This window comes from Rousettus aegyptiacus, unplaced genomic scaffold (genome assembly GCF_014176215.1).
Source record: "Rousettus aegyptiacus isolate mRouAeg1 unplaced genomic scaffold, mRouAeg1.p scaffold_m13_p_1, whole genome shotgun sequence".
Taxonomy (NCBI): Eukaryota; Metazoa; Chordata; class Mammalia; order Chiroptera; family Pteropodidae; genus Rousettus; species Rousettus aegyptiacus.
The window spans coordinates 51,073,604-51,098,180 of NW_023416284.1; the positions used below are offsets into that span (position 1 = coordinate 51,073,604).

The window sequence follows — 24,577 nt, forward strand, 5'->3', positions numbered from 1 at the left end:
AAAAGGGAGGGATTATTAACATTATCTTCTAATGACACTGCAATGTGAAGAACAGAAAAAACTGTTTTTATGTACCTAATGACAAAGGTTTTATAAAACACAGTGCACAAAAAGTGAAGCCTATTACAAAATAAATTCCTCTAACAATTATATATATTTTTGCTTTGTGTTTTTAAGATAAATATTGGGGATTTGGACGCAATTTGTCACTTCTTATTTAATGTGTGTGTGCATGCACACATGTGTTTGTTTTACATTCAACCGAAATATCAAGAATCCTAAAAGGAAACTGTTCTTGGCTCTTTTTGCTGGTTCTCAAATAAAAATTTATATCAAATTTATTAAATAAATATTGGTGACATAATTTTGTCCTAGTTTGAATTGACATTAATTGTGATTTAGCCATTGTTTTTGTAACTGAGTTGTTTGTCTTTGCACTTGAGCACTGAGCTTATTCCATTAAGAGGTAGATGCACACATTTATACATTTGATCCCTTCTATGGTCACTCTGAGGATTAAGCACAATGTATGTTACATGCCTAGGATTATCCAGTTTCAAAGGAAGCATTCGGTTTAATGAAAAACCAACATTATTAACATTATTTTAAATATCAAACAATATATCTGACAACAACAAAAAAACTATCTCATAAACCTATCTGATTTCTATGTCATTGACCAATTTAAATTATTCATAAAATAAACAATGAACTTAAATGCCAGAGATTAAAAGAAATGTCCTGTGCCTTACCTCTTAGTTTATATTCTAAAGTATTTTCACAGTGGTGAATGAGAATAGTGTTTGCCTAACCTTTAAGAGGAAGACGAGGAAAGACAAGCAGAAAAAAGGAAGAAGCGAAGGAGGCAGAGAAATAGGAATGGCTCGTTGAGACTTTAAAAGGGCTTGTTAAGAACTCTGTCAATTTCTAGAATTATATAGAAGCCAAGCATTACCTTTAATCTACTTCTCTTTTCTAAATATTAATTTTTAGCTAAATGAAAAATATGAAGAGACCAACTTTCTGTGTAATCCAAAGCAATTATTTGAGTTTTATTTCACTAAATTACAGATGCCTTGGAAGCATGTATTTTTTTTTTAAAGAGAAATGAAGCTGCAAAATAAAATTCTGAAGGGACTGCTAAAATATTTCCATTTCCAAACCTATCCTCTTCCACCATAGAGGATTTTTTTTTTCTTATTTGATTCTATTTCTCTGAAGCAAAATCCAGAGGAAGTAAATATGATAAATTCTGCAAACGACAGTCTGAAAAGTGTAAATAGAGGAGAACATTTGAGATTTAAAATCTAAGCAAATTGTTTTGCCTACGGACAAAGAGAGCTTCCAGACAGAAATGTTTTGGGGACATCAGGAGCCATGAAGGTAAATCAGCAAACTAGGTAATTCTTTGCAGGCTGGAAACATTTCCCTGAGTCACAGTTGAAAGCAGAGAGATGATGGTAGTCCTAGCTCCTAGTTGCAAAATCATCCCCTGTTTCCTCTTGCCTGGGCAACTGTGGAGCTGTGAAGTGCCTGTGTGCAGCCCAATGCAAAATCACCAGCCTAAGACAAATCCGGCTCCAAGCTCCCACTAGAATATTTAATGATACGACAGATGAAATCAGACCATCCCCCTTTTGTTAAGCAATACTTTCTAAAGTGTCATGGATTCAGAGGCAGCCCTGTGAGCTTCTGGTAGATAACTACAATAAATACATGGTAATAGTGGGATTAGAGTGAGAAAAAGGCCTGCCTCATACCTACAAGATGAGAAACTGGAAAGTGGAACATTTAAACATAAAATAAAGGAAATGACAGCTCTTCATGCTTTTCATTTATTCTTATTCATATTCTTTTTTCTGCTAAAGTGTATTACTGATAGCAACACCTCTTTTCTCCTGAGTCTGGTTGCTCTATTCCTTTTTAAAATATTCCCCAATTATTGCCACCAAATAACCTTTTCTGGGTTCTAACAGGAGGCCCAAGTTACAGCTCATGATTAAATATGTGCACTAGGAAACGAACAATTGTTTCTTTCAGTTGATTAAATTGCCTCTGTACTTACCATCTTCCAAGGTTATAATGACCCCAGACTGATGAAACTTTAACGAGCTTCCACAGCCCTTTCTGCTATCCTTGAGCAAGGGTTTAAACCTTCCATGAAAATTCAGCTCCATTTCAAGAACAGGAGCAAAGACTTATGCCCCTGAACAACCAAGGGTTATCTTTCTGACTTCCTTCCCCACCTCCTTTTTTCCTTGCTTATGATTTTACTTCTCATTTCTTTTTGGATTTCTCAGATGAGTACAATCTGAGCCGACAAACAGCAAGCCCATAGAGTGGTTAACTGTCAGCCATTATACATTTGTAATATTCAGAATTTAATTGATACATTACATTTTCACTGAGATCTCTTTTTTCCTTGCCTACACCTGTGTGAGGGGTGGATTTAAGAAGTTTGTAGAGGCATTCAAGCGCTTGTTCTTGATAGCCAAGGCCTGATGAACTCTGCACCTCATAAAACCTTACCTGGACCCCTGCAATAAACTTCCAGTTAGTAGGGCAACCACAGAATTTATCATTTAAACTGGGACACATAGTGAAAGATGTGTTACTAATAATTATGCTAGGAAAAAAAAAAAGAGTATAAATTAGACCTTTTCCAGGAAAGCTGAGATGTATGGTTACCCTACTAAGTGGTTTTCTAGCCTGATGTCTCTCAAAATCTCCCTCCTCCTGTATATCAGAGTGATCTACTATCACTATATAGATCATGTGACTTTTCTGCTTAAATTCCTCCAATGTTTCCCAATACTCATGGGATGAGGTCCAACATTCTTCAGATAACATAAAATGTCTTACATTCTCTAACTCCTACTGTCTCTCAACTATTTCAGTTTCTTGTGTTACATTTGAAGATCTAGGCTGGTAATGTTTGTAGTGGCACAAACACTACCAGCCTGTTTTTAATCTTCAGACCTATATAACTCTATGAATCACGTGACATTGAAACTATTTCCTTGGATTCTTCTCTTTCAGTAGATAAGGATAGTGTCTTACTGACCTTTATGCCCCCCAATGTCTTGCCAGTGCTGACACCTAGAGAGAGCCTAATAAACTTTGATTTGATTGGACACAGACGTGGAACAATTAAAGATTCCATATTCTGTCCTTTGCTGAGACAAAAGCTATGGTAGATTGACCCCATTCTAAATCAGAAACTCAATTGGAATCAGAACATGAAAACTGACTCACAGTGTCCTAGTAATTTAAACACCACTTTTGGTGATTAAGCCTTGATAAAGATTAATAAAAAGCCTGACCATAAAGAGTGGCAGGTGGTCCCCATGTTGACTCTGATGGCCTTAGGAAGAAAAAATTCTGACAGGAGCCAGAGAAAGAGTGTTCCAGTATTTACAACCTAAAGGTTCAGGAAGCAGCTGGTTGTAATGGAAAGCTATAGCATCCTCATTACGTTCATTTTGTTTTTCTCTTTCTCTTCTTTCTCACTGATTTTTCCTTGTTCTCTCCTCCTCCTTCCTTTGCTTTTATGGTGCTTCCTCTTCTCACTTTCTTCTTGCCCATTTTTCTTACTTTTGTGTAACCTATATTGGATCCTTATTCCTGCCATGCCCCCAAGCACCTCAATCCTTCCGAAGGTATCAGAGCTCCAGAATATAAGGATACAGAGTTAACACAAGAGCCTTCCCTTCTTCATCTCCCCTAACAGAATGAATTCAGTAACTCTGTTAAGAGATAGAACTTATCCAGCTGAAATTTGCTACTGGTGAGATGGCCCCAAAATCTGACCCTCTTAGTAGGGAGGTCTGCCTTTCAATTCCAACTCCTGCAGATGCCAAGAAGTATCTTTGACTCTTACGTTCTCTCAGGGTTTTGTTCCACAATGCCATCTGCTAAGATATTTTAACTGTTGAATTATATTTTTAAACTGTTTTAAAGTCCTTTTTAGTTATGTAGTCACCAAATTGCAGTGCTAATTTTAAGCAAAAAACATTGTTTAAAGAAAATGTTTGTCTAAATAAATCAAGTCTACTATGAGATACATCGAATTACCATACATTAAAATTACGCTGACATTTTCTTTTTTCATTCTCAAATCTGAGTCCACTGGTGAGAAAAATCTAGACTAAAAAATATCAAGAATGAAAATTGAAAAAAAATTAAGTCAAACAGAGGAAATGTGCAACTTCTCTAGCAAAGCTAATATTTGTTAGACTTTATTTGTTGCCAGAGAAAAGAGATCTATATCAGAAAGGCATAATTGATTTCCATGATATTCACCTCAGCTAAAAAGTATAATTGTGTTTAATTTGTTGCACAGATAATAAAGAAATACCTGTTTATGGACACAGGACTAATAAACACTGAATTAAATATAAGTAAAACCAAATGCCTGTCCTCAACAAGCTTCATAATCTAGGAGTAGAAATAAAGCATAATGAATGTATACGTGAATATTTATATGGAATCCTATCACAAGGTATAGAAATACACTGTAGAGCACATAGCCTTTGAGGGGGGCTGGGAAGGGTGAATATGATAACACATTCTTCTTATCTCTCAGGCACTCATAGAAAAAGAACATTTGCCTTCCTAACAGAAGTATCAGTTAGTGGTCTAACTGATGTCTGTGTTGAAGAAACACCTGAGAAATTACAATCAATGTCATTAAAGATTTGAGAGAAAAAGGCTTATAAATAAATTCCATATAATTTGGATTTGATAATTACAAATGCAGGCTTTAAGTGTCAGTCTGCAGGGTGTGTATACTGAATCTGCCACTAACTAGTTTTGCAACCTTGGACAGATTAATTAACCTTTCTTGCCTCACTTTCTTTATTTTTAATATAATGAAATAATTTTCTCTTTTGGAGGGTTTATTGCATGTGTATTAAATGAGAAAATGTATGTAAAACGCTGAGCAAAAACTCCCAGCAAACAGTAAGTCTACTAAATAAATAGCATAATTACTGAGTCATCATTCAATATAAACTTCTATATTTTATTAAAAGTTAACAAAAGGCAAAAACACGAGAGCACACAATTAAATGAGAAAAAAAGACTATAGATGATTTGAAAGTGGGTGGACTTCCAGCAGAAAGTAATAAAAAAGAGCACGGATCAGAGGTAGGTAAATGGCGGAGTCAATACCTGAGGGTGTAGGGAGTAGTTCAGTTTGGCTTGGATAGGAGCAGAGAGAAAGCTGGAAAGCAGTCAAAATACGAAAGCCCTTGAATGCCGGTATACTAAACATGTCTTTTTTATTCTATAATTTGACATCTGTGGCTAACTGACCCTGGGGAGACTACCCCTTCCAGGACTAACCAATTCCTAAATATAGTAAATGAATTGCCTGGGAGAGCACTATTCACAGGAAAACCAGACCATAGAGCCCACAACCACCCTCGCCCTCGGCTATCTGGCTCCTGAGCTCTAGGCCAATATTCCCTTGCCCTAATTACCTCTGGATCAGGTACCAGACAATTCAGGAAAGTCCTTACACTTCAGAGCCTGCTGCAATTATTTATACTATCCAGTCTTAAGCCTGCTGCCTACCCTGCCCTTCTTGTTCTTTTTCTCAGAAACCGCCACAAAGGTTCTTGCCCGTGTTTTCATCACACTCCCTCAGCTTCCTGACCTATCCTGGTGCTTCCTTGTATTGCCCTATGTGGCACGGTGTGAGAGTTAATCTTGTCTATCAGCTTAGCTGGTGCCCAAATATGTGGTCAAACGTTCTGGATGGAACCTTGATTAACATATGTGGCATATGTAACATATATGTAAGTGATAAACCATCTCTTCGATGGTCACCATCTCCTGAATTATAGGTCTCAATACCCCTAAATAACAATAAACCCTACATTTTAAAACAGCCAGGCAGAAGAATATACCTACTTTCATTAGGAAAGAGAAATTAGTGGAGGTTTTAAGCAAGAGAGGAGCATGTTGGAAGCTATTTTAAAAAGTTTAAACTAACATCATTATGTAGAATCTACTAATAATGAGATGAACTTTGCTTACTCTTTTTTCCTCTTCCTGCCTTTTACCTCCTGCTTTCTGATTCTTTCTGCTAACTTCCTTCTCATCTTTCAAAGAGTATTCCAAATGCTACCTTCTTCTTGAAGCACTCTCTATTCTCCTCATTCAGAACTGATATTCCCTTCCTCTGTGTTCCCATTGTGCTATATTTATACCACCATGATAGTACTCATCACGGTATATCATGGTTAATTGTAGATATTTGTGTCTCTCTTGCTAAACTGCAATCTTTCCGAGAACAAGGATTTAGTCTTATTTATCTTGGTAGCCCGCAGCACCTAGCATAACGTTTGTCGTTATCAATAAAAGCTAAGGAGCTATTTGTCGATGTAGAGGCAAGACATAAGTATATAGATGATTGCAAAAGCCTGGTTAAGAGTTAGGTAGCACGTCTTTGAACTGAAGATGTAGCAGTGAGAAAGGAAAAGGATCATCAGGTCCGTGAGCCGTTGTTAAGTTACTAGAGCTGAGCTGTCTAAGACAGTAACCACTTGCCACATTTGGCTGTTGGGCACTTGAAAGGTGGCTTATTCAAATGAGAAGTGCTATAAGTATAAAATACTTAATGAATTTAAAGACATGGTATAAAAAATGTACAATACCTCATTGCAATTTTTTAGATTATGTGTTGAAATGATAATATTTTGGATATACTTGATTAAATAAAATATATTATTAGAATGAATTTGACACGTTTCTTTCTTACCTTTTGAAAATGTATTTACTAGAAAATTAAAATTGCATATGTGGCCTACATTATATTTCTGTTGGACATCTCTGATCTGGAGGACTTAGCAATTAATTTGATGTGTAATGAAGAGGGAAGAAGGAATCCTCAATTTTGAGCCAAAATTACTGTAGAAAAAGTCATGTTTTATGAGAAATAAAGTAAATGAATGGAGAAACTGGCTTAAATTGTAACCATGTCAAATATGAGGGGCAGTAAGACCTACTAATCAGGCATCTGTAATTACATAGGGTTCATTTGGGATCCAGGAGATGGATAAGTGGCCACAAGAAGATATGGAGAGAGCCCCAGATTAGTGCATGCCTAGAGAAGCTATTTGCCCTCTCTTTCACAAGTCATAAAAAATTAAAACAAACCTGTCATGTTTTTTTTTTAATTGAGAAACATAAATGTTAAGTAGGTTCTTATTTGAAAGTCTGCATTTTCACATTTATAAACACTATTTATGAGACCATCCACATTTTCAATACACTGCTGTGTAGAGTAGGTGACCAGCAATGCTGAGTGAGAAGACAAAACTCTGTAGATGGGTAAACCTCAGAGCAAAATCTAACTAGTCTCATAGATTCTGTAAAACAGTATAAAGCTCTGCAGGTCCTAGAACAAAATGAAACAAAGCAACAGAGCAGAGAAGCAATGTGCTGAGCTGTGAGATCTACCATGCCTCGTCACTTGGCTCCATGAATCAACCCCTAGAGACACAGATCACAGAAGCCAGGGCCCATGTTTTACATATTCATAGAGGAACAGGTGATGGGCCACCAGCAAGACATATTTATTTGTCTTTTCCTCCTTTCTTTCCTTTAAGAGTATTTAAAGGATGCTTTGGGGGTGGTATTCATATAGTAAAAGAGTAAATTTAATGTGTGAATTAGTCACGAAAGCCACCTCTCCTTAAGTGAATCGTTTCAAGATCAAAATAAAATAAATCCAAGTACTAAAAGTAAAAGTGCCTGACTCACACCACTGTGCCAATTTTATTTTATACCCTGGAGCCCAGGAGATGATGACAAATCTAAGGGACATCTAGAAGCTACTGAAGCCATGTGAGAAGATGACTACATATAGAATTAAAAAAAAAAAATGTGTCAGGATCTAAGCCTATCGTGATGGTTAGATTTAGAGGTGAAAAATGAAGAAGAAAAACAAAAATACAAGACAAGAGGTAAAAGGAGATGGCGGAGAAGTATGAAAATAGAGTGCTATGGAAAGCAAGAGAGGGAACTAAAAGGCTATCAAAGAACTGGTAAGTAGAAAATACAAACTAAAATGGTAGAATTAAGTCTAAATATACTATTAAATAAAATAAATGTAATTGGACTAGACTTGCTTATTAAAGGAATGAAGGTTCTCAGCTTGAAATAAACAGAGAGCACCCATATGCAGCATAAATACATTTAAAGCTTCAGTCTTAAATGTAAAGATATGAAAAGCTGAATGCAAAAGGAATATATATTAAATACTAATCTAAAAAAAATAAAAAGTTGAATACTTATTTAAAGAAAATAAGGAAAAGAACTATTAGCCAAAATAGATTTTTAAAGCTAAAAGTAATAAGTAATAAAGATGATCTTTTTTTAATGATAAAGAATCACTTCTCCAGTAAAACAGAGTAATCCTAAATCTGACAGCATATATCAAGGTATTCTCAACATTTATGAAACAGAACTTGACATTTACAAAACAAGGAGAAATTGGCAAATCTACAATTACAGAGAATGAATTATCATTAGAACTTAGAACTGAAAAACCACCTAGATTTTAAAAATGCTAAGAACATAAAAGTATGAATGACATAATTTACATTTCTTATCTAGTAAGCATTTATAGAATGCTGATCTTAACGTTTAGAGAATCACATTCTTTACAAAAACTAAATATGTATTAGCCCACAAAGCAAGTCTCCACAAATGCCGAAGACTCAAAATCACATAGGACAAGAATAAGTTGCTTTTTAAAAGTAACATTTACTGAACACAAAGGGAGTTCTCAGAATAAAATGAAGCACCCGAAGAAAAAACTCAGCAGTATGTGTGAAAGATAAAATAAAATAAATCTCTCAGCAAGTAGAATAAAAAGACGAAGTAGAAAATAGAAAAGCTAAGAATATTAGAGCATCAGTCTAGTAGTTACAAGAGTTGCAAAAGAGGGATTCCAAAAAGAACAGAAGTGTTTGTTTGTTTGTTTGTTTGTTTTTATTTTTAAAAAGACCAGATTGGACTGAAGACTTGTGACTCAGGAGACAGACATGCTAAGGTCTGTCAAAGCCAGGATACCTGTTGACTCCATGCTGCATTTCTAACCTTAATGTAGAATGGCCCAGGAAGCTGCCTCAAACGCTTATCGGTGGTTTCACTTGTCATGAACACAGGATGGAGAAATTGCTACTCTCCTCTCTGTGCTCATCTGCAGAAGCTCATTTACCTGAACATATTCTCATTGGATGTCCAGTAGCTGGCCCACACTGACCTCACTAGATGCTCTGACTCTAGTGAACCCCGTTTTCCTAAGAATGTACTCATGACCTGGTTCTCTGAATTCCTCAGAAGGAACTTCTAAAACTATCAAAAAAAAAAAAAAAAAAAAAAAAACAAGCCCAGACTGTGACCCAAAGAAAGCAGGAACTAAGTTAACCCAGATGTCAATGTACTGAATAGAAGATATTTGCAAATCAAACATCTGATAAGGGATTAATATCCAAAATATATGAAGAATTCACACACCTCAGAACTATAAAAACAAAAAACCCAGTTAAAAAATGGGCAGAGGATCTAAAGAGACATTTTTCCAAAGAAGACATAAAGATGGGTGACATGCATGTGAATAAATGTTTAACATCACTAATTATCAGGGGAATGAAAATCAAAACCACAATTAGACATCACCTTATACGAAAAACAAACAAATGAACAAACAAACAAAAACAAATAACAAGTGTTGGAGAGGTGGTGGAGAAAAGGGAACCTTCATATATTCTTAGTGAGAATGCAAACTGGTGCAGCCTCTATGGAAAACTGCATGAAGATTCCTCAAAAAATTAAGAATATAAATACCATATGACCCAGCTATTTGACTTCTGGGTATTTATCTAAAGGATACGAAAACACTAATTCAAAATGAGATATGCACCCCCAATGTTCATTGCAGCATTTTTTACAATAGCCAAAATATGGTAACAACCTAAGTGCCAATCAATGGACGACTGAAGAAGATGTAATATATATACACACAATGGAATACTACTCAGTCATAATAAAGAAGGAAACTTGTCATTTGCAACAATATGGATGGACCTTGAGGGTACTATGCGAAGTGAAATAAGTCACACAGAGAAAGACAAATACTACATGATTTTGCTTATGTGTGGAATCTAAAAAGCAAAACAAATAAAACAAAACACAAACAAATTCATAAGATACCAATTGGTGGTTACCAGAGGGGATGCGGACAGGGAGAGTGTGAAGGGGATCAATTATATGATGATGGGTGGTAACTAGACTTACAGTGGTGAACACCATGTAGTGTATACAAATGTCAAATTATACTGTTGTACTCCCAAAATACACACACACACACACACACACACACACACACACACATTCTTGTGTAACAATTTCACCACAGTAATTTTTTAAAAAAGAGTGAAGGTGGTTTTGAAGAGCCAGCAAGCAGTCTACGTGCTTGTTGACACTTCTCTGATTCTCAGTGAAATGTTGCTTCAGCTATCTGCTAAGATTCACAAAAGTTACATATAGTTACCATTTGTTGTATGTTTACACAATAAAAATTAAAAGATCTTTTGCCTTATACTAGTCTTTAATCTGTATAAAGTCTAACTGGCCCTTAGGACTATTTATTACTCTTGAGGAAATATTTTTGAAGAGTATTGAGAAAAATTTTTTCTAAATATTATACAATTAATTTGCCAAAAATCATTAAAACTAAACTTAATAATATATTTTATGTGGTATATTGTTTTTTTGTTATCTAAAGTCCCTGAATTTTTCACAAATTAAATGTTAAAATACTTCTGACAACATGTGACTGAAGGGGAAATAAAGTGAAATAATTTGGAAATAGGTATCGTACAAACTAAATTTGATCATAGGAATCACTGGATTTTTTTACCAATTGTGCTAAATTAGTTACTGAACTACTCAAATATTTGATTTCAGATTCATTCAAGCTTATAATTACATTAATGAAATTATTACATTTCTTTATGTAAGGCATTTTGCTTTTGATTCCCCTAGATTCTTTTACTTCACATCTAGAAGTTTAATAATGCAATACAACCTGTGCTAAATAAATAAAAGAAAATTTGATTCCATAATCACCCTAGTAAAGAGAGGTTCTAAGCCATTTGGAGCAGTGGTTGGACGAAATCTTCTTCTTCTCCTCCATGTTTCAGGTCTGTTTTCCCGGGCACTTTTTCCATTGTGGGGAGGAGGTGGAGGAGGAATAGGCATCATGTAACAGTCAATGTTCAGAAGCTGGTATCGATTGATTCCCTGGGAATTGTCCACAGAGCTCCTGAACTTCATCGCTGCCTTCTTGCCCTGTAATCACATGTCATGGCATAAGAACCAGTGAGACAGAGTGGTGACCCAACAGAGCCTAAAATTAAAGATAAGACTGCATGATTGACATTGTTTCTAACACGACTGGTTATCAATAGGCAAACACAAAACACTCTGGTCTGTTGAAAAATGGCATTTTGTAGTATCCACAGCAAATTAAATTTTCATGGATTTCTAACCTTCAGTATGTTTTAAACCAAATATATGGTGATGGCATTTTTATAGTACTTTGGGGACTTTTCCTCAACAATCCTGTAAGTCTATGTAGACCTAGTTTAATTAAACAATTTAGAAACAAGAAGTTTGAAGTGTTTACTTCGAAGCTAAGTTGGATGGTCTACTTAACAATGGGGTGTTAGCACTTTTTTCATATTAATTTCATCCAGCCAGGTGTTATAATATTTCTTAATAATATAATATCAAAGTACCAAACACAGATGCTAACCCAAATTTAGTTGAACCATCAAGTCCATCAATAGGAGAATGTTTAACTTAATTTTGCTTTGTTCTTATAAAAGATTCTCACCAGGTTTCAAAAAGAATAGTGTGAATCCATTCTTCTTGAAATAAAAAGATCCCTGTTATGTAATCATACATTTCTTTTAAATAGCTTATGTATGAATTTTGATGAAATCGGGGATGACTGGAAGACTTTGAACATGAGGTTTCCATGGAGATTTAGATTATTGGGGAATATCTTTGTGTATTTTATATATCTTTGTATTATTTGAAATTTTAATGTGTATTACGTTAATGATTAAAAATCACCAAAGCTATGATCAATAATTATATTACATTTCCAGGTCTATTTTAATCTTTGAATTTTCACAAATTGGTAATTTTTGTAGATCTGAGGTAGTTTTCCAAACTCTAAGGCATCTTTAATTACTTTAATCCATTTATATCAATTTACTTGGTATGGTTTTAAATTCATTTTCAGCCAATTTATTCTTTATTTTGATATGCTTAAATAATTAAAAGTTTTTTTCAAGAAAGGGAAGTCATTCTTTAAACATTTCTCATTATAAATAAATAAAAGAAGGCCAAAAAAAGGCATGTATATTCCATATTTTGATTGAAGACAACAGAAAGAGATTTAAATAGATATTCACCAAGGAGTTCAGAATTGTTAGAATGGTTGATATTGCAGGTGTTACTTATATTCTCATTTTTCTTATGCTTCATTTTCCATTTTTCTCTTCTGGTGTGTATTGATATAGTAATAACAAGTATAAATTAAAGTAGTGAAAATATTTCGAACAAAAAAATGAATTTATTGAGAATTTTTTAGGCTTAGGGCTTTTTAAAAAAGTTTCTGAGTAGTTATCAATCAACTGCATGCTTTATTTGGAAATGGTTTAATAATTTTTTAAGAAATTAACATGCTGTCCTTTATCTCACTTTTTTAGCCCAAACTATCTTGGACACCTTTCTGTGCCAGTACAAATAATTTTACCTTATTTTTTAAAACATACCTTATTTTTTATAACATATGTTATAACATTTTAAAACAATACCCTATTAAATTCTTAGGTGTCTTCCAATTGTTCACTATTAAAATACTAAATATTCTTGAATTTATTATTTCCACTTATGTGTGTACTCTTAGGAAAAATTCCTATATGTTAAAATGTTCGAGTATGTTCATTTAAAATGCTGACAGATATTCCCATTTGCTTTCAAAAATAGTTTACCAATTTCTGTTTGTATTAATAGTGTGTGAGAAACTCTCATTCTAAGGATAATCATTTTCACTCATGTCATTATTTTTACTCAATTGCATTTCAAGCAGCCTATTTTTGACCAAATTGCTTTCACTCAAATCAAAGACCCTCATTCCTAATACTTAAAAAGTTCAGCATGCTTACGTCTGTTGTACCTTCAAATGGTTACCACCTGCATACCACATCCTTGAAGAAAGCAATACAGATTTAGTGGGTGCTCACTATATACTGAGCAATCATGCAGACTACTATTCTTTCGGAATTTCTTGTCTGATTTTATATTAAATCATTTTTATCGTCAGTGCCACTGAAAAAATTACACATCCTTTCTGGCAGTATATTTTTTCTGTGTACAGTATAGCATAAATTTCAGCCAGTTAAAGGCTTTTGCCTGTCTTCATAATTGATATATCACCAATGTCTAGAGCAATATCTAGTCTATAGTAAGTGCCCAATAAATATTACCTGAATGAAAAGTATAAGTTTAGCTTGTTTAAATTAATAAGGAATTGATCTCAATTTTGTCAGCTATGTAATCTGCCATTAACTGCCTATGCCTCATTCACTCATACCCCAAAATTTAAAAACAGGAAAATAAAAGGCTCTGTGCATATTTAATTAATAAACCTACCCAGTGGCTCAGATCTAATTTGGAAAATCATCTGAAAGAAAAAAAATATCTCTCCCTAGCCAGTAGAACTTGAATATTACCTGATTGAATACTTTCACATATCTAACAGGAAAATGTGTCTATCAAAGAAATATAGTAAAATAATACTTATAGGAGCTTAGAAAAAAATATAATCACCTTGGCAAACATGGAAAGTGCCCATCCAAGTACTACCTAGGGGAGAGGAAATCTCACCCATTGGACTTTGAATATTTCCAGTCTTAATGGAAAAGTTATTCCTGGAGCATACAAAGGGGTTAGCCAAAGACCTTTGAGTTTTCTGGTACCTTTGGCAATCCCATTCCTAAAATGAGATAGGTGCATCAAGCCATCTTAGACTGATGCCATTAACATTCCATTCCACTGTATCCCCTCATTCTGATTCCATGCTCACCAGGCAACCTTTTCATTATGATCTGGCTTCCCATATAGGTCTGCCTATAGGAGGAAGAAATGTTGCTTCTACAAGCTTTGGTTATTTGATATCTTGTAAATTAATAGCTCTGATTATGAGTTTACTTCTCATTTTGTTTTCCTGCAGGGAGAAATACTAGCTTCTTGTCAGTTATTTCAGTTAACCTGAGACATTCTCTCAGGATCTGACCATTTCTGGACACTACCTTAAATAGGCAATGTGTGAGCCTTCGAAGTGGAAACCAGATCCTAGAAAGTGTCAGCCTATTTGACTTATAAGTTCCTGCCTAGCTCTAGAAAAAGTGCCACCACTTTTGGTTTAATTTCTCCAGCTTTCTGAGGAACTACTACTAAATTTGCTGTAATAAGGTTTGTGAAAAGTGCTATATAAGCTGAAAAGCATATTAAATGGATTAAAATATTAGTCATCATTCTTAGAGCTTTATTTGTACTTTTACATATAAAGTACACAATAAATGATTTGTGTTTCTCAAATTTGAATGAACTTAGTGTCAACATTATTTGTAAGTTTTAAATAAAAATATCTTAAATTTCATATATCTTATGTTTTGTAAAAAGGAATGAAACAAAATTCACCCATTTGAACATAATGACTATGGTACTTATGACATAGCTTCTTTCTTAAGCTGGCAAATGTTTCTCTTTTGTGTTAGAAATACAAACAATACCTTCCCTAATTACTGAATGTCCTAATTATTCCTCCCCGTTTAAGTAATTCATATGTTTTCCTATACCTCCTTCCTGTGCTCTATTAAAATAAGTAAAAATTACCTGAAACATAACCTTGAAAAGGAAGCAGAGTCAAGCTCCTGTGTGTGATTAATTCAGCATTTTTTAAAGATGGACATTCTTTTCCTTCTATATCCATCGTTCTCCAGAGTCAAACTTGAAGCAATTTCATACACTGGTGGTAAAGTAAGTCAGCATGCAAATGCAAACCTATTCTTGGAAAGTTTCATTTTCTAGGTTTCATGCATTTACAATTAGGAAGCAGTCAACACTGCATCTATTCTGATAGAAATCATATTTCCCTATAAAAAGTTCCTCTTTGTTTTTCATACAACTCTTCAAATTAATGAGCGATCCACTTCTAGTAATACAAATCCATTCCTTACTCTTTTTGTTCACTAACCCCAAAATTATAGGCCTTCTCATTAAATTATCAGAAATACACTGTGAGTGCTTAACTGCATGATATAAATTTCACTAAGTTTAATTAAATCTAGCATCTTAAAAACTGTGATAATATTCTAATCAAGAATAAAAAGGTATTTCTTGAAGAAATAACATTTACCCCAATGGGAAACGGAGCTTCCTTTTCCAGCAATGAGGTTTTTGATCTGGACCCCGAAGTTGTCTTTGGAACAGTTCCTACTGCCGGATTACTGGGAAGAGGCTGTAATCGAATTGGAGGCTGCATATTTCCTGGGGCAGTATATGGTCGAGGGGCCGTCTAGACAATCAGGGAAAAAAATTCCATTTACATTAGTATCTTGACTTGTTTCCAGACCCAGTTAATAACCCAACAAATTGACTAGAGTAATTAATGGTGCCTTTTTACTGAACAGATTAAACTTTAATTATGTCCTTCCTTTATACATACCCTTATGACCCAAAGTATTTGTTAAGACGAATGGTATGAAAGTACTTTACATAACTAAATGCCATAGTTGTAGATTGTTCTAGACAAGGGAGATGTTCTCTGTAAGGTTCCTGTGTTTCATTCATACTGTAAACTTGCTGACAATCCCCAATTTATGCTGTGCATGGAAATGCTGTGCTCAATTAAATGTTAAGTTGAATAATGTTCCTAGTTTAGAGATCTAAAGGGATATAATTGAAATGAACTCATTTCTGTTTAAATTCTGTTTTCAATATAAATTCTACTGCAAGTTCTTTTAGTCTTAAGATAAGTGCTGAAGTGCAACCAATATGATTCAAAAAAGAAGAAAGGTGGATGCTTAACTGCAGTCTATTATATTTAGTCAACCTCTTCTTTGAAATATTAGGAAAACAAAAATGAAAAATAGTAACTGACAACTTTGGAAAACACTTCGTAAAAACAGAGATGTTTTGTAGACTTGATAATTTCCATTTGCCCTTCTTCTCTGCTTCTTTGCCCTGCTCTGGCCTCTGGAAGTCATTTCTTTTATAGATTATACCAGTTAAGCTCAGGATTCCAGTTAGATTTGACCAATGAAAGGCACTAGCAGGAGATTAAAAGGAGGGACTGAAACTGGGGGCTTAATTCTGGATTCTTCTCATTAAAGTTGCGATGGATGCTGTTTCCCTCTACCGAAGTGTACAGCCCATCGGGAAGTCATCTCCTAGCTTACAATACTGCCTGCTGGTTCTTGTACCCAATCCCTCCCTTTTCTGCTTAGGCTGAGGTGGTGTGGTGTCCCACTGGGCTACCCCTAGCATGTTAAACATCTTTAGTTGGTTTTCCTTAACCCTGCCTGCATTTTTGTAAATAGTTTCTTTATTAAACCCTTCCCAATTACCCTATTTGTGTGAGCCATCTGTTTCCTGCTGAGACCCTGACTGATGTACTTTCTAATCAAGAATATACTGTAGGCAATACCAAAAAGTGCCAGTACAGAGCATTATTAGTGCCTTCTGGGGCACTGACAGAACAGTATGAGTTTAGTATGAAGATAACAATGTTTTAAAAGTGGAAAAAAACAAAAATTTTGTCCCAATTGTTTTATTTCAATAAAATAGTAGAAAACCTATTAAGTATAACACACACACATTTGAATAACAGGGTGTGAGAAGGATAGTATATACATGATTCATTAATAAGGCTTAATACATTGACTATAAAGAATGATGAACAAAATATTTAACTCTGGAAGTGTTCTGTAAATACATAAAAAAAAAATAATAGGGCGGCTTCTACCACCAAAAGTTGGTCTTTATGCCATTCTGACAAGCACATCATATGTCGCTAAATCTCTGATTTTATTATCAATATTTATAGAATTCCATCTATAGGGACTATGAAGAGATTAAAAGTAATTTTTAACATCTAATGGTGACACAAGACAGTGCCAACGAACCACACAAATACGGTCAGCAACGATAACAACAAAACACCTGTACTAACAGAATTTAGAACTAAAAGCTATTTGGAATAAGCCAATGAGACTAGTAAATATCAAAGTTTCACCGAAGCAGTTCTGCTTTATCCAAATGGATGAGCAAGAGAAGAAAATGGAGGAGCAGAGAAGAGAAACGGTGCATTTGAACATTTGACTAAGAAGTGACCCAGTTGTGAGTCAGACATGGGAAAGGTGGCAAAGAGAATATTTCCTAATACCTGTTATTCTTTCTACATTAGTAATAGAATTTTGACCAGGGAAGAGGGCTATCACAAATAAAGACTATATTTCCCAGCATCTCTAGCAATTCTGTATAGATGTATACCTCAGTTTGGGTCAATAAGAGTGAGCAGAAACGATACATGAAGCTTCCAGATGACACCCTTAGAGAAAAGTGCGCCCTCACTTACCCTTTACTCCCATCCCTCTGGCTGAAATATCCACATGGTAATACACCATCTTAGCTTAGTCTGATGAAGGCAGCACATTGAGTTTGGCAAATCAATGACACAAAAGGAGTCTCAGCTGTTGATGACTTTATAGAGTAGAGATGGCACACTAGCTGAGACTATAATGTATGTGGGGAAGGACGTCCTATGTGTAAGTCATTATCATCTTGGGTCCCTGCACATAAATCTATACAATGACCAATACAGGAAACAAAGTGGATTCACTAGAAGAGCGTTTGATTTAAAGAAACAGGGCATAAGCCTATATGAGCTCCAAAGTGAAAGGTCTTAAAAGCCACAAAGAAAAGTCAAGCTAGAGATTTCTGAACAAGGGAATCAGATCACCCAAAAGAATTATTTTGAACTCTGTAAAACAAATATGCCTTAAGATTCTCTCCTGTCAAATAATCCAACTAAACACACACACACAAAAAAAACTAAAAATCTAATGTAGAAATTTTAAAAAGCAGTTTACTATAAACTAGAACATGATCTATTGGCTGTTGTGTTCTAAATTTTACTTCCCCACATTTGCATACAGATATCATTCAGCAAGATGGATATGGCAGTCGAATGTTTAACTGATTACATTTATCTCTAAAAACAAATCTGCACCATTCAACTAACAGCTGTGAGCTACAAACTATTGTAGTTCACATTGGAAGCCACCTTAAATTTGCTATATTTTAAATTGTTCATAATATATTTTCTTGGAATAAATACAGCATTGTAGCTTAACATTTTCAAAACTGTACCAGAATGTGAATTGAAATTGACTACCTGGTGATTATTCAGCTCAGCTGAGCATTTCTAATTCTTAGTAGAAGATCTCTGGGGTGAATTTTCCAAGCCTATGCTGAATTAGTTGAATGACTTTCCACAGTTTTAATAGGAACAATGCAGCTAAAAGCCTATATGCTATTTTTGAAAGTTTAGGTGCAATTAGTGACCAAATGCAATAACCATTCACTGGATGCTTTCCTTATTCACTCAAGAAAGTAGAAAGAGAAAAGTCGATGGCGGTACCCCCAAAAGGATTATTATCTTCCTCTAAATGGCACTTGGAGGTCAGGAGGCAAATTTAAAGGATATGTATCCAGGCTGGGAAAACAAAAAGAAGGACTTGAATTTCTGTAGAATGGGAACTACAATTCCAAGATCATAATAGGTATCCCTTACAGTTCAGAAGCACAGTAGGGAGTAACCAAGTGAAGAATTGTGGCTTACCAGACAGAAAGCCTTCTGAAGTGCTGGTGTCAGGGTTTCCTGTAATTTTAAAATTACTTTCTCATTCCTGCCACATTAAGATCTCCTGGATGTATCATAAACTACTTATTGAGGGTGTTCAGCTGGAAAATTGAAAAGAAAGCTTTTCAAGGGTTTTCTCCTCTGAAACAGGTGGGAAGATAGAAAACAGTACTTGATTGTTTCTTTTGTTTCACCTAGGTTAAGCTTTTGGGAGTCTAGTGAATTTGCCACCTAATAAAAGAATTATTTGTGTACATATACATTTAAATGAAGCCTGGAAATATGGTAGCAACAGAGGAAAGACGGTTGCTTTTCATAACTCGAGCTGTTCACCAGGAAATGTCAAAATATATTTACCTTTTGAAAAATGTCAAGGCTTAACACTATATGTGATGAACTTACATTTTTCAATCTGTGAAAGTACTGCAATTTCTCTATAAATATTGTGCAATCCAAAAAATGTTCATGCTAACAAGGAAACGTATTAGGCTACACAAAGCAAGAATAAAAACATAATTAAGTAATTCATTTACAACTTAAACCATCATCCTCCAGCAAATATTTTGCAAACCTTTACTTGTATTTATATTATTTCAAGCTACCGTACCTTCTTTCAAGCAAATACCATCTCTAGGTTATACATGAGTCAAACTGGAATTAAAGGTCAGAGTGCAATTTCTTTAAATGGAATTTCTGTACATTTAATTCTCTTTATCTTAGATTATGTGCACATATTTTTCATAAAAGAAGCAGACATGTAAGTTTTGAGTCCCAAATGCTATACGGTACCATTGAATTTGTGTCATAAATAAGGTAAGAGTAGAGGGAAAAGCAAGAATAAAATCCAGAGGTGAGAAAATATAGAACATGTATGGAACAACTAGTGGTTCAATTTTGCTGCAGCGTAGGATGCTAAATGGTAATCGTAGGGATAGCTAAATTTGATGTGACGTGGTTTAGGGTCTTAAATGTCAAGTGGAAGAGTCTGGGCATTTCTGTAGGTGACACATAACAAATAATGATATTTGGACATGTAAATAATGTAAGTTATCTGTACTTCAAGAAAATGAATCTAGTAGTATTAAGCAAAATAGATTTGACAGGGGTGATGCTGATCATAGGTGGGGTGTTCAGTAGAGATAGAGCTGAACAGAGATACAAGACTATGTATTCTTTCATTCAGTAGGATTCACAGGATTATACAGACGTGTATCCAGAGAGTATTCTTTCTGAGAGTAATGAGAAATTCTAAATTAATTCATACAGATCGTGCATGACCGTATTTTATATGACTCACCAGTGTTGTTGGACTGGAATGTCCTTCATCAACCAGAACACTATGGCCACGGTTAGTCTTTGGGCCCACTGGGGGGTGGGGAGACAGGACTGGCATGTTATTTCCTCCAGACCATCTCATGGGCTCGCCCTAGGATAAGAGAGTGATTTCACAAATTGGTGTATAATCAGTAATCTCAGTTAGGTTAGTACTAGGTAAGAGATATTATATGACTAAGCCCTTTTGCATTATTTTCAAAGTGCTTCTTCCAAGCATTATCATAACAGTCAGATAAAGTTTCCACAGCCATACTGGGGAGTTGGGTGTGGTAGTGGGAAAGCAAGTCTGCTTTATTCAAAGAAATAGCTATATTCAAAGAAATAGCTACAGAAGCAGTATATCCTCACTTTAGCAATAATATTTATTAACCTGCTTTAAGCAGATCACTATGAGAAGCATAATGCTCCTTACTGCTCTAATCAATAGAGACTACCAGAAAGTATTACTTTTCTACCTTAAAAATTAATTAAATAATGTCCTAAGCAAAAGGGTTGCATGTTACAAAAAAAAAGGCCAAAATATAGGTCTTTTACCAAGTGCAGCTATAAAGTGAAAATTGTTACAAATAAAAATCATACAGGGAGGAACTGAAGTGTCTATCACTAATCTGCTAATGCTGTAGCATACCCATATATCTACTTAGTGTGTCTGACAATCTGAGTAAGAGTGAATAGCGTGCTGCTTCAAGCAATGCTAGTCACTCTTTATTTCCAGTAACCATTTTTCTTCATCAACATTTCAGCCATAAATTATAGAATCTATAACTCAGTCCTTGGTGTAGGACATATTGGCAAAGTTGAATGAACCACAAATCTCTACATACTAACTCTTCCAATCTTGAAAAACTGACCTATCTTCCGTTATTTAACAACTCTTTTATAACAATATTTTGTTTTGACCACGATGAAATAGACAGATTCAAATTCATCGAGCAAGAGGAAAAAATTATTGTCTTACATGGCAAGTTATTCGACAGAAGCTTTACAAATACTCATCAGTTTGTGAAATGTGTCTTAGGCACCACATTTGTAACATGACACAGAAAATTAAGAACAACAGTCAAATTAGAATGGCTCAAGAAATTGAGTAAAATTGCTGCCCTAAACTGAAACCTTTCAAACATGCCTAATTGAATCTCCCATCTCTTGATTCAAATTTATATATTTTATAAGTTCAATTCAAAGAAGGGTATCAAATACAAAAATAGAAAACAAACTGAATGTTTAAATGCCTTGTATAAAAAGTCTAACTCTAATGCTTTTGTTTGCTAAGGTACATCTTTCCTACCATATATTTTCAAAGGTCACATTTGCATAAAAATGTACCATTGGATAATTTTTAGAATGCTATGTTTTCCATCACTTTGGGAATATCACGGTCCATTTTTGCCTTCTTAAGACCAAAAATAAATAAACAATAAATTTAAAAAAAATCCTTCGGCCTCTCTCACGCTAATCAAGAAAATAAAAAGCAAAATTCCAAACTTGAAAAGAATGTTTCCAAATTTTTCTTTGAAAGGTTTGTGCCTATTTTGTCATGATCTCCCCATAATAATGGTGGCCAAGATTTAGGTTTGTTGAAACCATTATTTGACCTCAGCTGTGAATTACTCTAAAGTACCCCAGAAATTTCAATACTAGTACCATTGGCTTTCAAAATCATAAAACAATATTATGAAGTAAAAGAGTTATATAGCTGCTTACCTTAAATCTCTGAATTCTCTCCTTCCTAGCAAAGGCTTCCAATTTCTTTTTTATTTCAAGTTGATGGCAACGCTAAGCATACAGGAAAGAATGGAAGAGAGAATCATATCAATTGCTGCAACAAATTTTTTAGAGGAAAATAAAGCCACCAGCTAACTGTATTCTCCATAATCTCTCTTGTCACTGAGATGGAGAAGAATCACTTGCTTATGTGTGCAAGTGGGAATATAAATTGGTAAAACTCTATGGAAAGCCAATGCCTAACATACATTAGACAGTTATAAGTGTCCTACCCTTTAACCGATAAATTTCACTTCTACACCTAGGAGGAAATCTGAATTTTAAGAAGTTGTGTTAGGTACAAAGATGCTTGTCTAAAAGGTTGTTTTTTGTTGTGGTTGCTGTTGCTGTTGCTGTTGTTATCTTCAAAGCAAAAATTCAGAAGCAATATGAACCTCAAAGAGAATGGTTAAGTTTTTGGAACATCCATATAATGAAATAGAATATAATCATTAAAATAAAGTTCATAAAGATTTTGTTTTAAAAATAGAAAATGCATGTAATGAAGGAAAAAAGAGGATATAGAATTGCACAGAAATACAACTTAATTGACCAACTCCATATCGTGTGCCTGTCCCCAAGCTAGGAAGGTGCTTCAGTACAAGACCTCTTCTTCAACAATGGTAATGGCTGAGCAGTCTCATTTAACATATGAAAGAGCTGAGGCAGAAGATCATGAACTTGCCCCCAAGTCACACATCTAGTCAGTGGTTGAACTTTGTTCTGACTTCTTATATATTTTTGTTTGTTTATTTGTTTTTTCAGAAAACAGTGTTCCTCTCAAAAAATGCTTTTATTAATGTATAAATATGAGTAGAGACTAAAAGGAAATGTATGTAAACAGTTACCTCTGAGAGGAGACATTATATATAATTATTTCCCTTTTTTATACTTTGTGTTTTCTAAATTTTCTGTAATATATTAGCCATATGATAGAAAAATAAACCTTGTATAAAAATAATCTGCTTACAATTCACGTTGAAATCATTCGGACACACTTGAAAGCATTCTCAAGAGTGTTTTTTCCTCTGTTCTTGATCCCTTCCTGTTGCCTTGAGACTCTGCAGACTCAATCATTCTGAGTATCACCAGTCCTCTTCTTCACACTTCCCTTTCTTCTCTCTCCCTCCCTGTTCTCTCACCTGCTTACCACCAAACTTTACTTTCAACCATTTGCCATCTTCTGTTTATTTCCAGCTCACCACAGTCACCTACACCATTTCTCCTAGTCACCATCACTGAAACTGCTTTCGCCATCACCACCAATGTCTTTGTTTTCTGGGTCAAACTTCATTTCTTTTTTTTTCCCCGGTACTCATCTTACTTAATCAGCCTATCAGGCACATTTTTCTACTACTTGAAGGTTCTTTTCCAGCCCACGTTGTCATTTCTGATCTCCTGCAATGCACACACCACCCACCAAGCTAGAAACCTCAGAACTGCTCTGGGCTTCTTTTCCTTCGCCCCTTTGCACCCAGTCAGTTTCAGTCTCTCTCTCTCTCTCTCTGTCTCTCTCTCTCTGTCTCTCTCTCTCTGTCTCTCTCTCTCATCTCTGTGGACAGCTGCATCTCCCCAGCATTTCCACCACTGTTAGCTCACACCCTTTAGCGACAGCTTCCTAATTGACCTCCCACCTCCAATCTTTTCCAGCTCATTAATCTATCTTCCACATTTTTAGCAACATCATCTAAAAACGCTCTGCTCATTTGTTTCACTCTTCTGCTGAAAAATGTTTCATCGCCTCATCAGCTACAGTCCAAACCTAGCTGGGAATTGAAAGCCCTCCAGCAACTGGGCCTCAATTTATTGGAGAGTGTTACTTCCTGCCACTCTTTCCACCAACCCACTGTACAGTCTGGCCTCAGTGAGCTTTCCTTTCCATCTACCACATGCTTTGACACTCCTCTAACTTCGCTCTCTGGAATGCCCTTTTCATGTTTTCATGTGACATCTCATTTAGTCTTCAAGGTCCAGTTCGAATAGCAGGACCTTTGTTCAGCTTCCTCTGGCTCTGGCAGAAGCAAGCCATCAATCCCTTCTTTTCTGAGTTCAGTCCATTTGTTCCTCTCTTTTAGCATTTGATAACTTTCTACAGTATTTTTTTAAATTAGATATTGCAGATATATCACGTAGCCTCATAATGGTACATGGTGAGCCTGCAATTAATGTTTGTTACAGAAATGATTACATGAATATTAATATATTAGTAAACATCATCAGTATAATCTAAATGTGAGACAAATATGACAATTTAGAAATATTCTATTTGTTAATTTATATATTACATATGTAATCATATATCTTATATATTACATATTGCCATTTATCTAAGATATTTATTCCAAACTTTAAGAATACATGAAGATACTTAAAAAATAGCATATTAAATAGTTATAATGTATCAGTTATATGAAACTTTGGAAAATCAAACTTTAAGGGTCAAGGCTTACAGAACCTTGT

General features: G+C 34.8%; 1 protein-coding gene across 3 annotated transcripts in view; it reads right to left on the reverse strand.

Moving 5' to 3' along the window:
• The window catches only part of ERICH3 (glutamate rich 3), a 97,392-nt gene that overhangs the window by 46,679 nt on the left and 26,136 nt on the right, over window positions 1-24,577 (reverse strand). For all 3 annotated transcript variants that reach the window (XM_036235292.1, XM_016145068.2, XM_036235288.1), the window contains exons 4-7: window positions 22,058-22,129; window positions 20,316-20,444; window positions 15,512-15,670; window positions 11,146-11,367 (exon numbers count right to left, since the gene is read on the reverse strand). In XM_036235292.1, coding sequence (XP_036091185.1) covers window positions 11,146-11,367; window positions 15,512-15,670; window positions 20,316-20,444; window positions 22,058-22,129 — 582 coding nt within the window. The remainder of the gene's footprint in view (window positions 1-11,145; window positions 11,368-15,511; window positions 15,671-20,315; window positions 20,445-22,057; window positions 22,130-24,577) is intronic.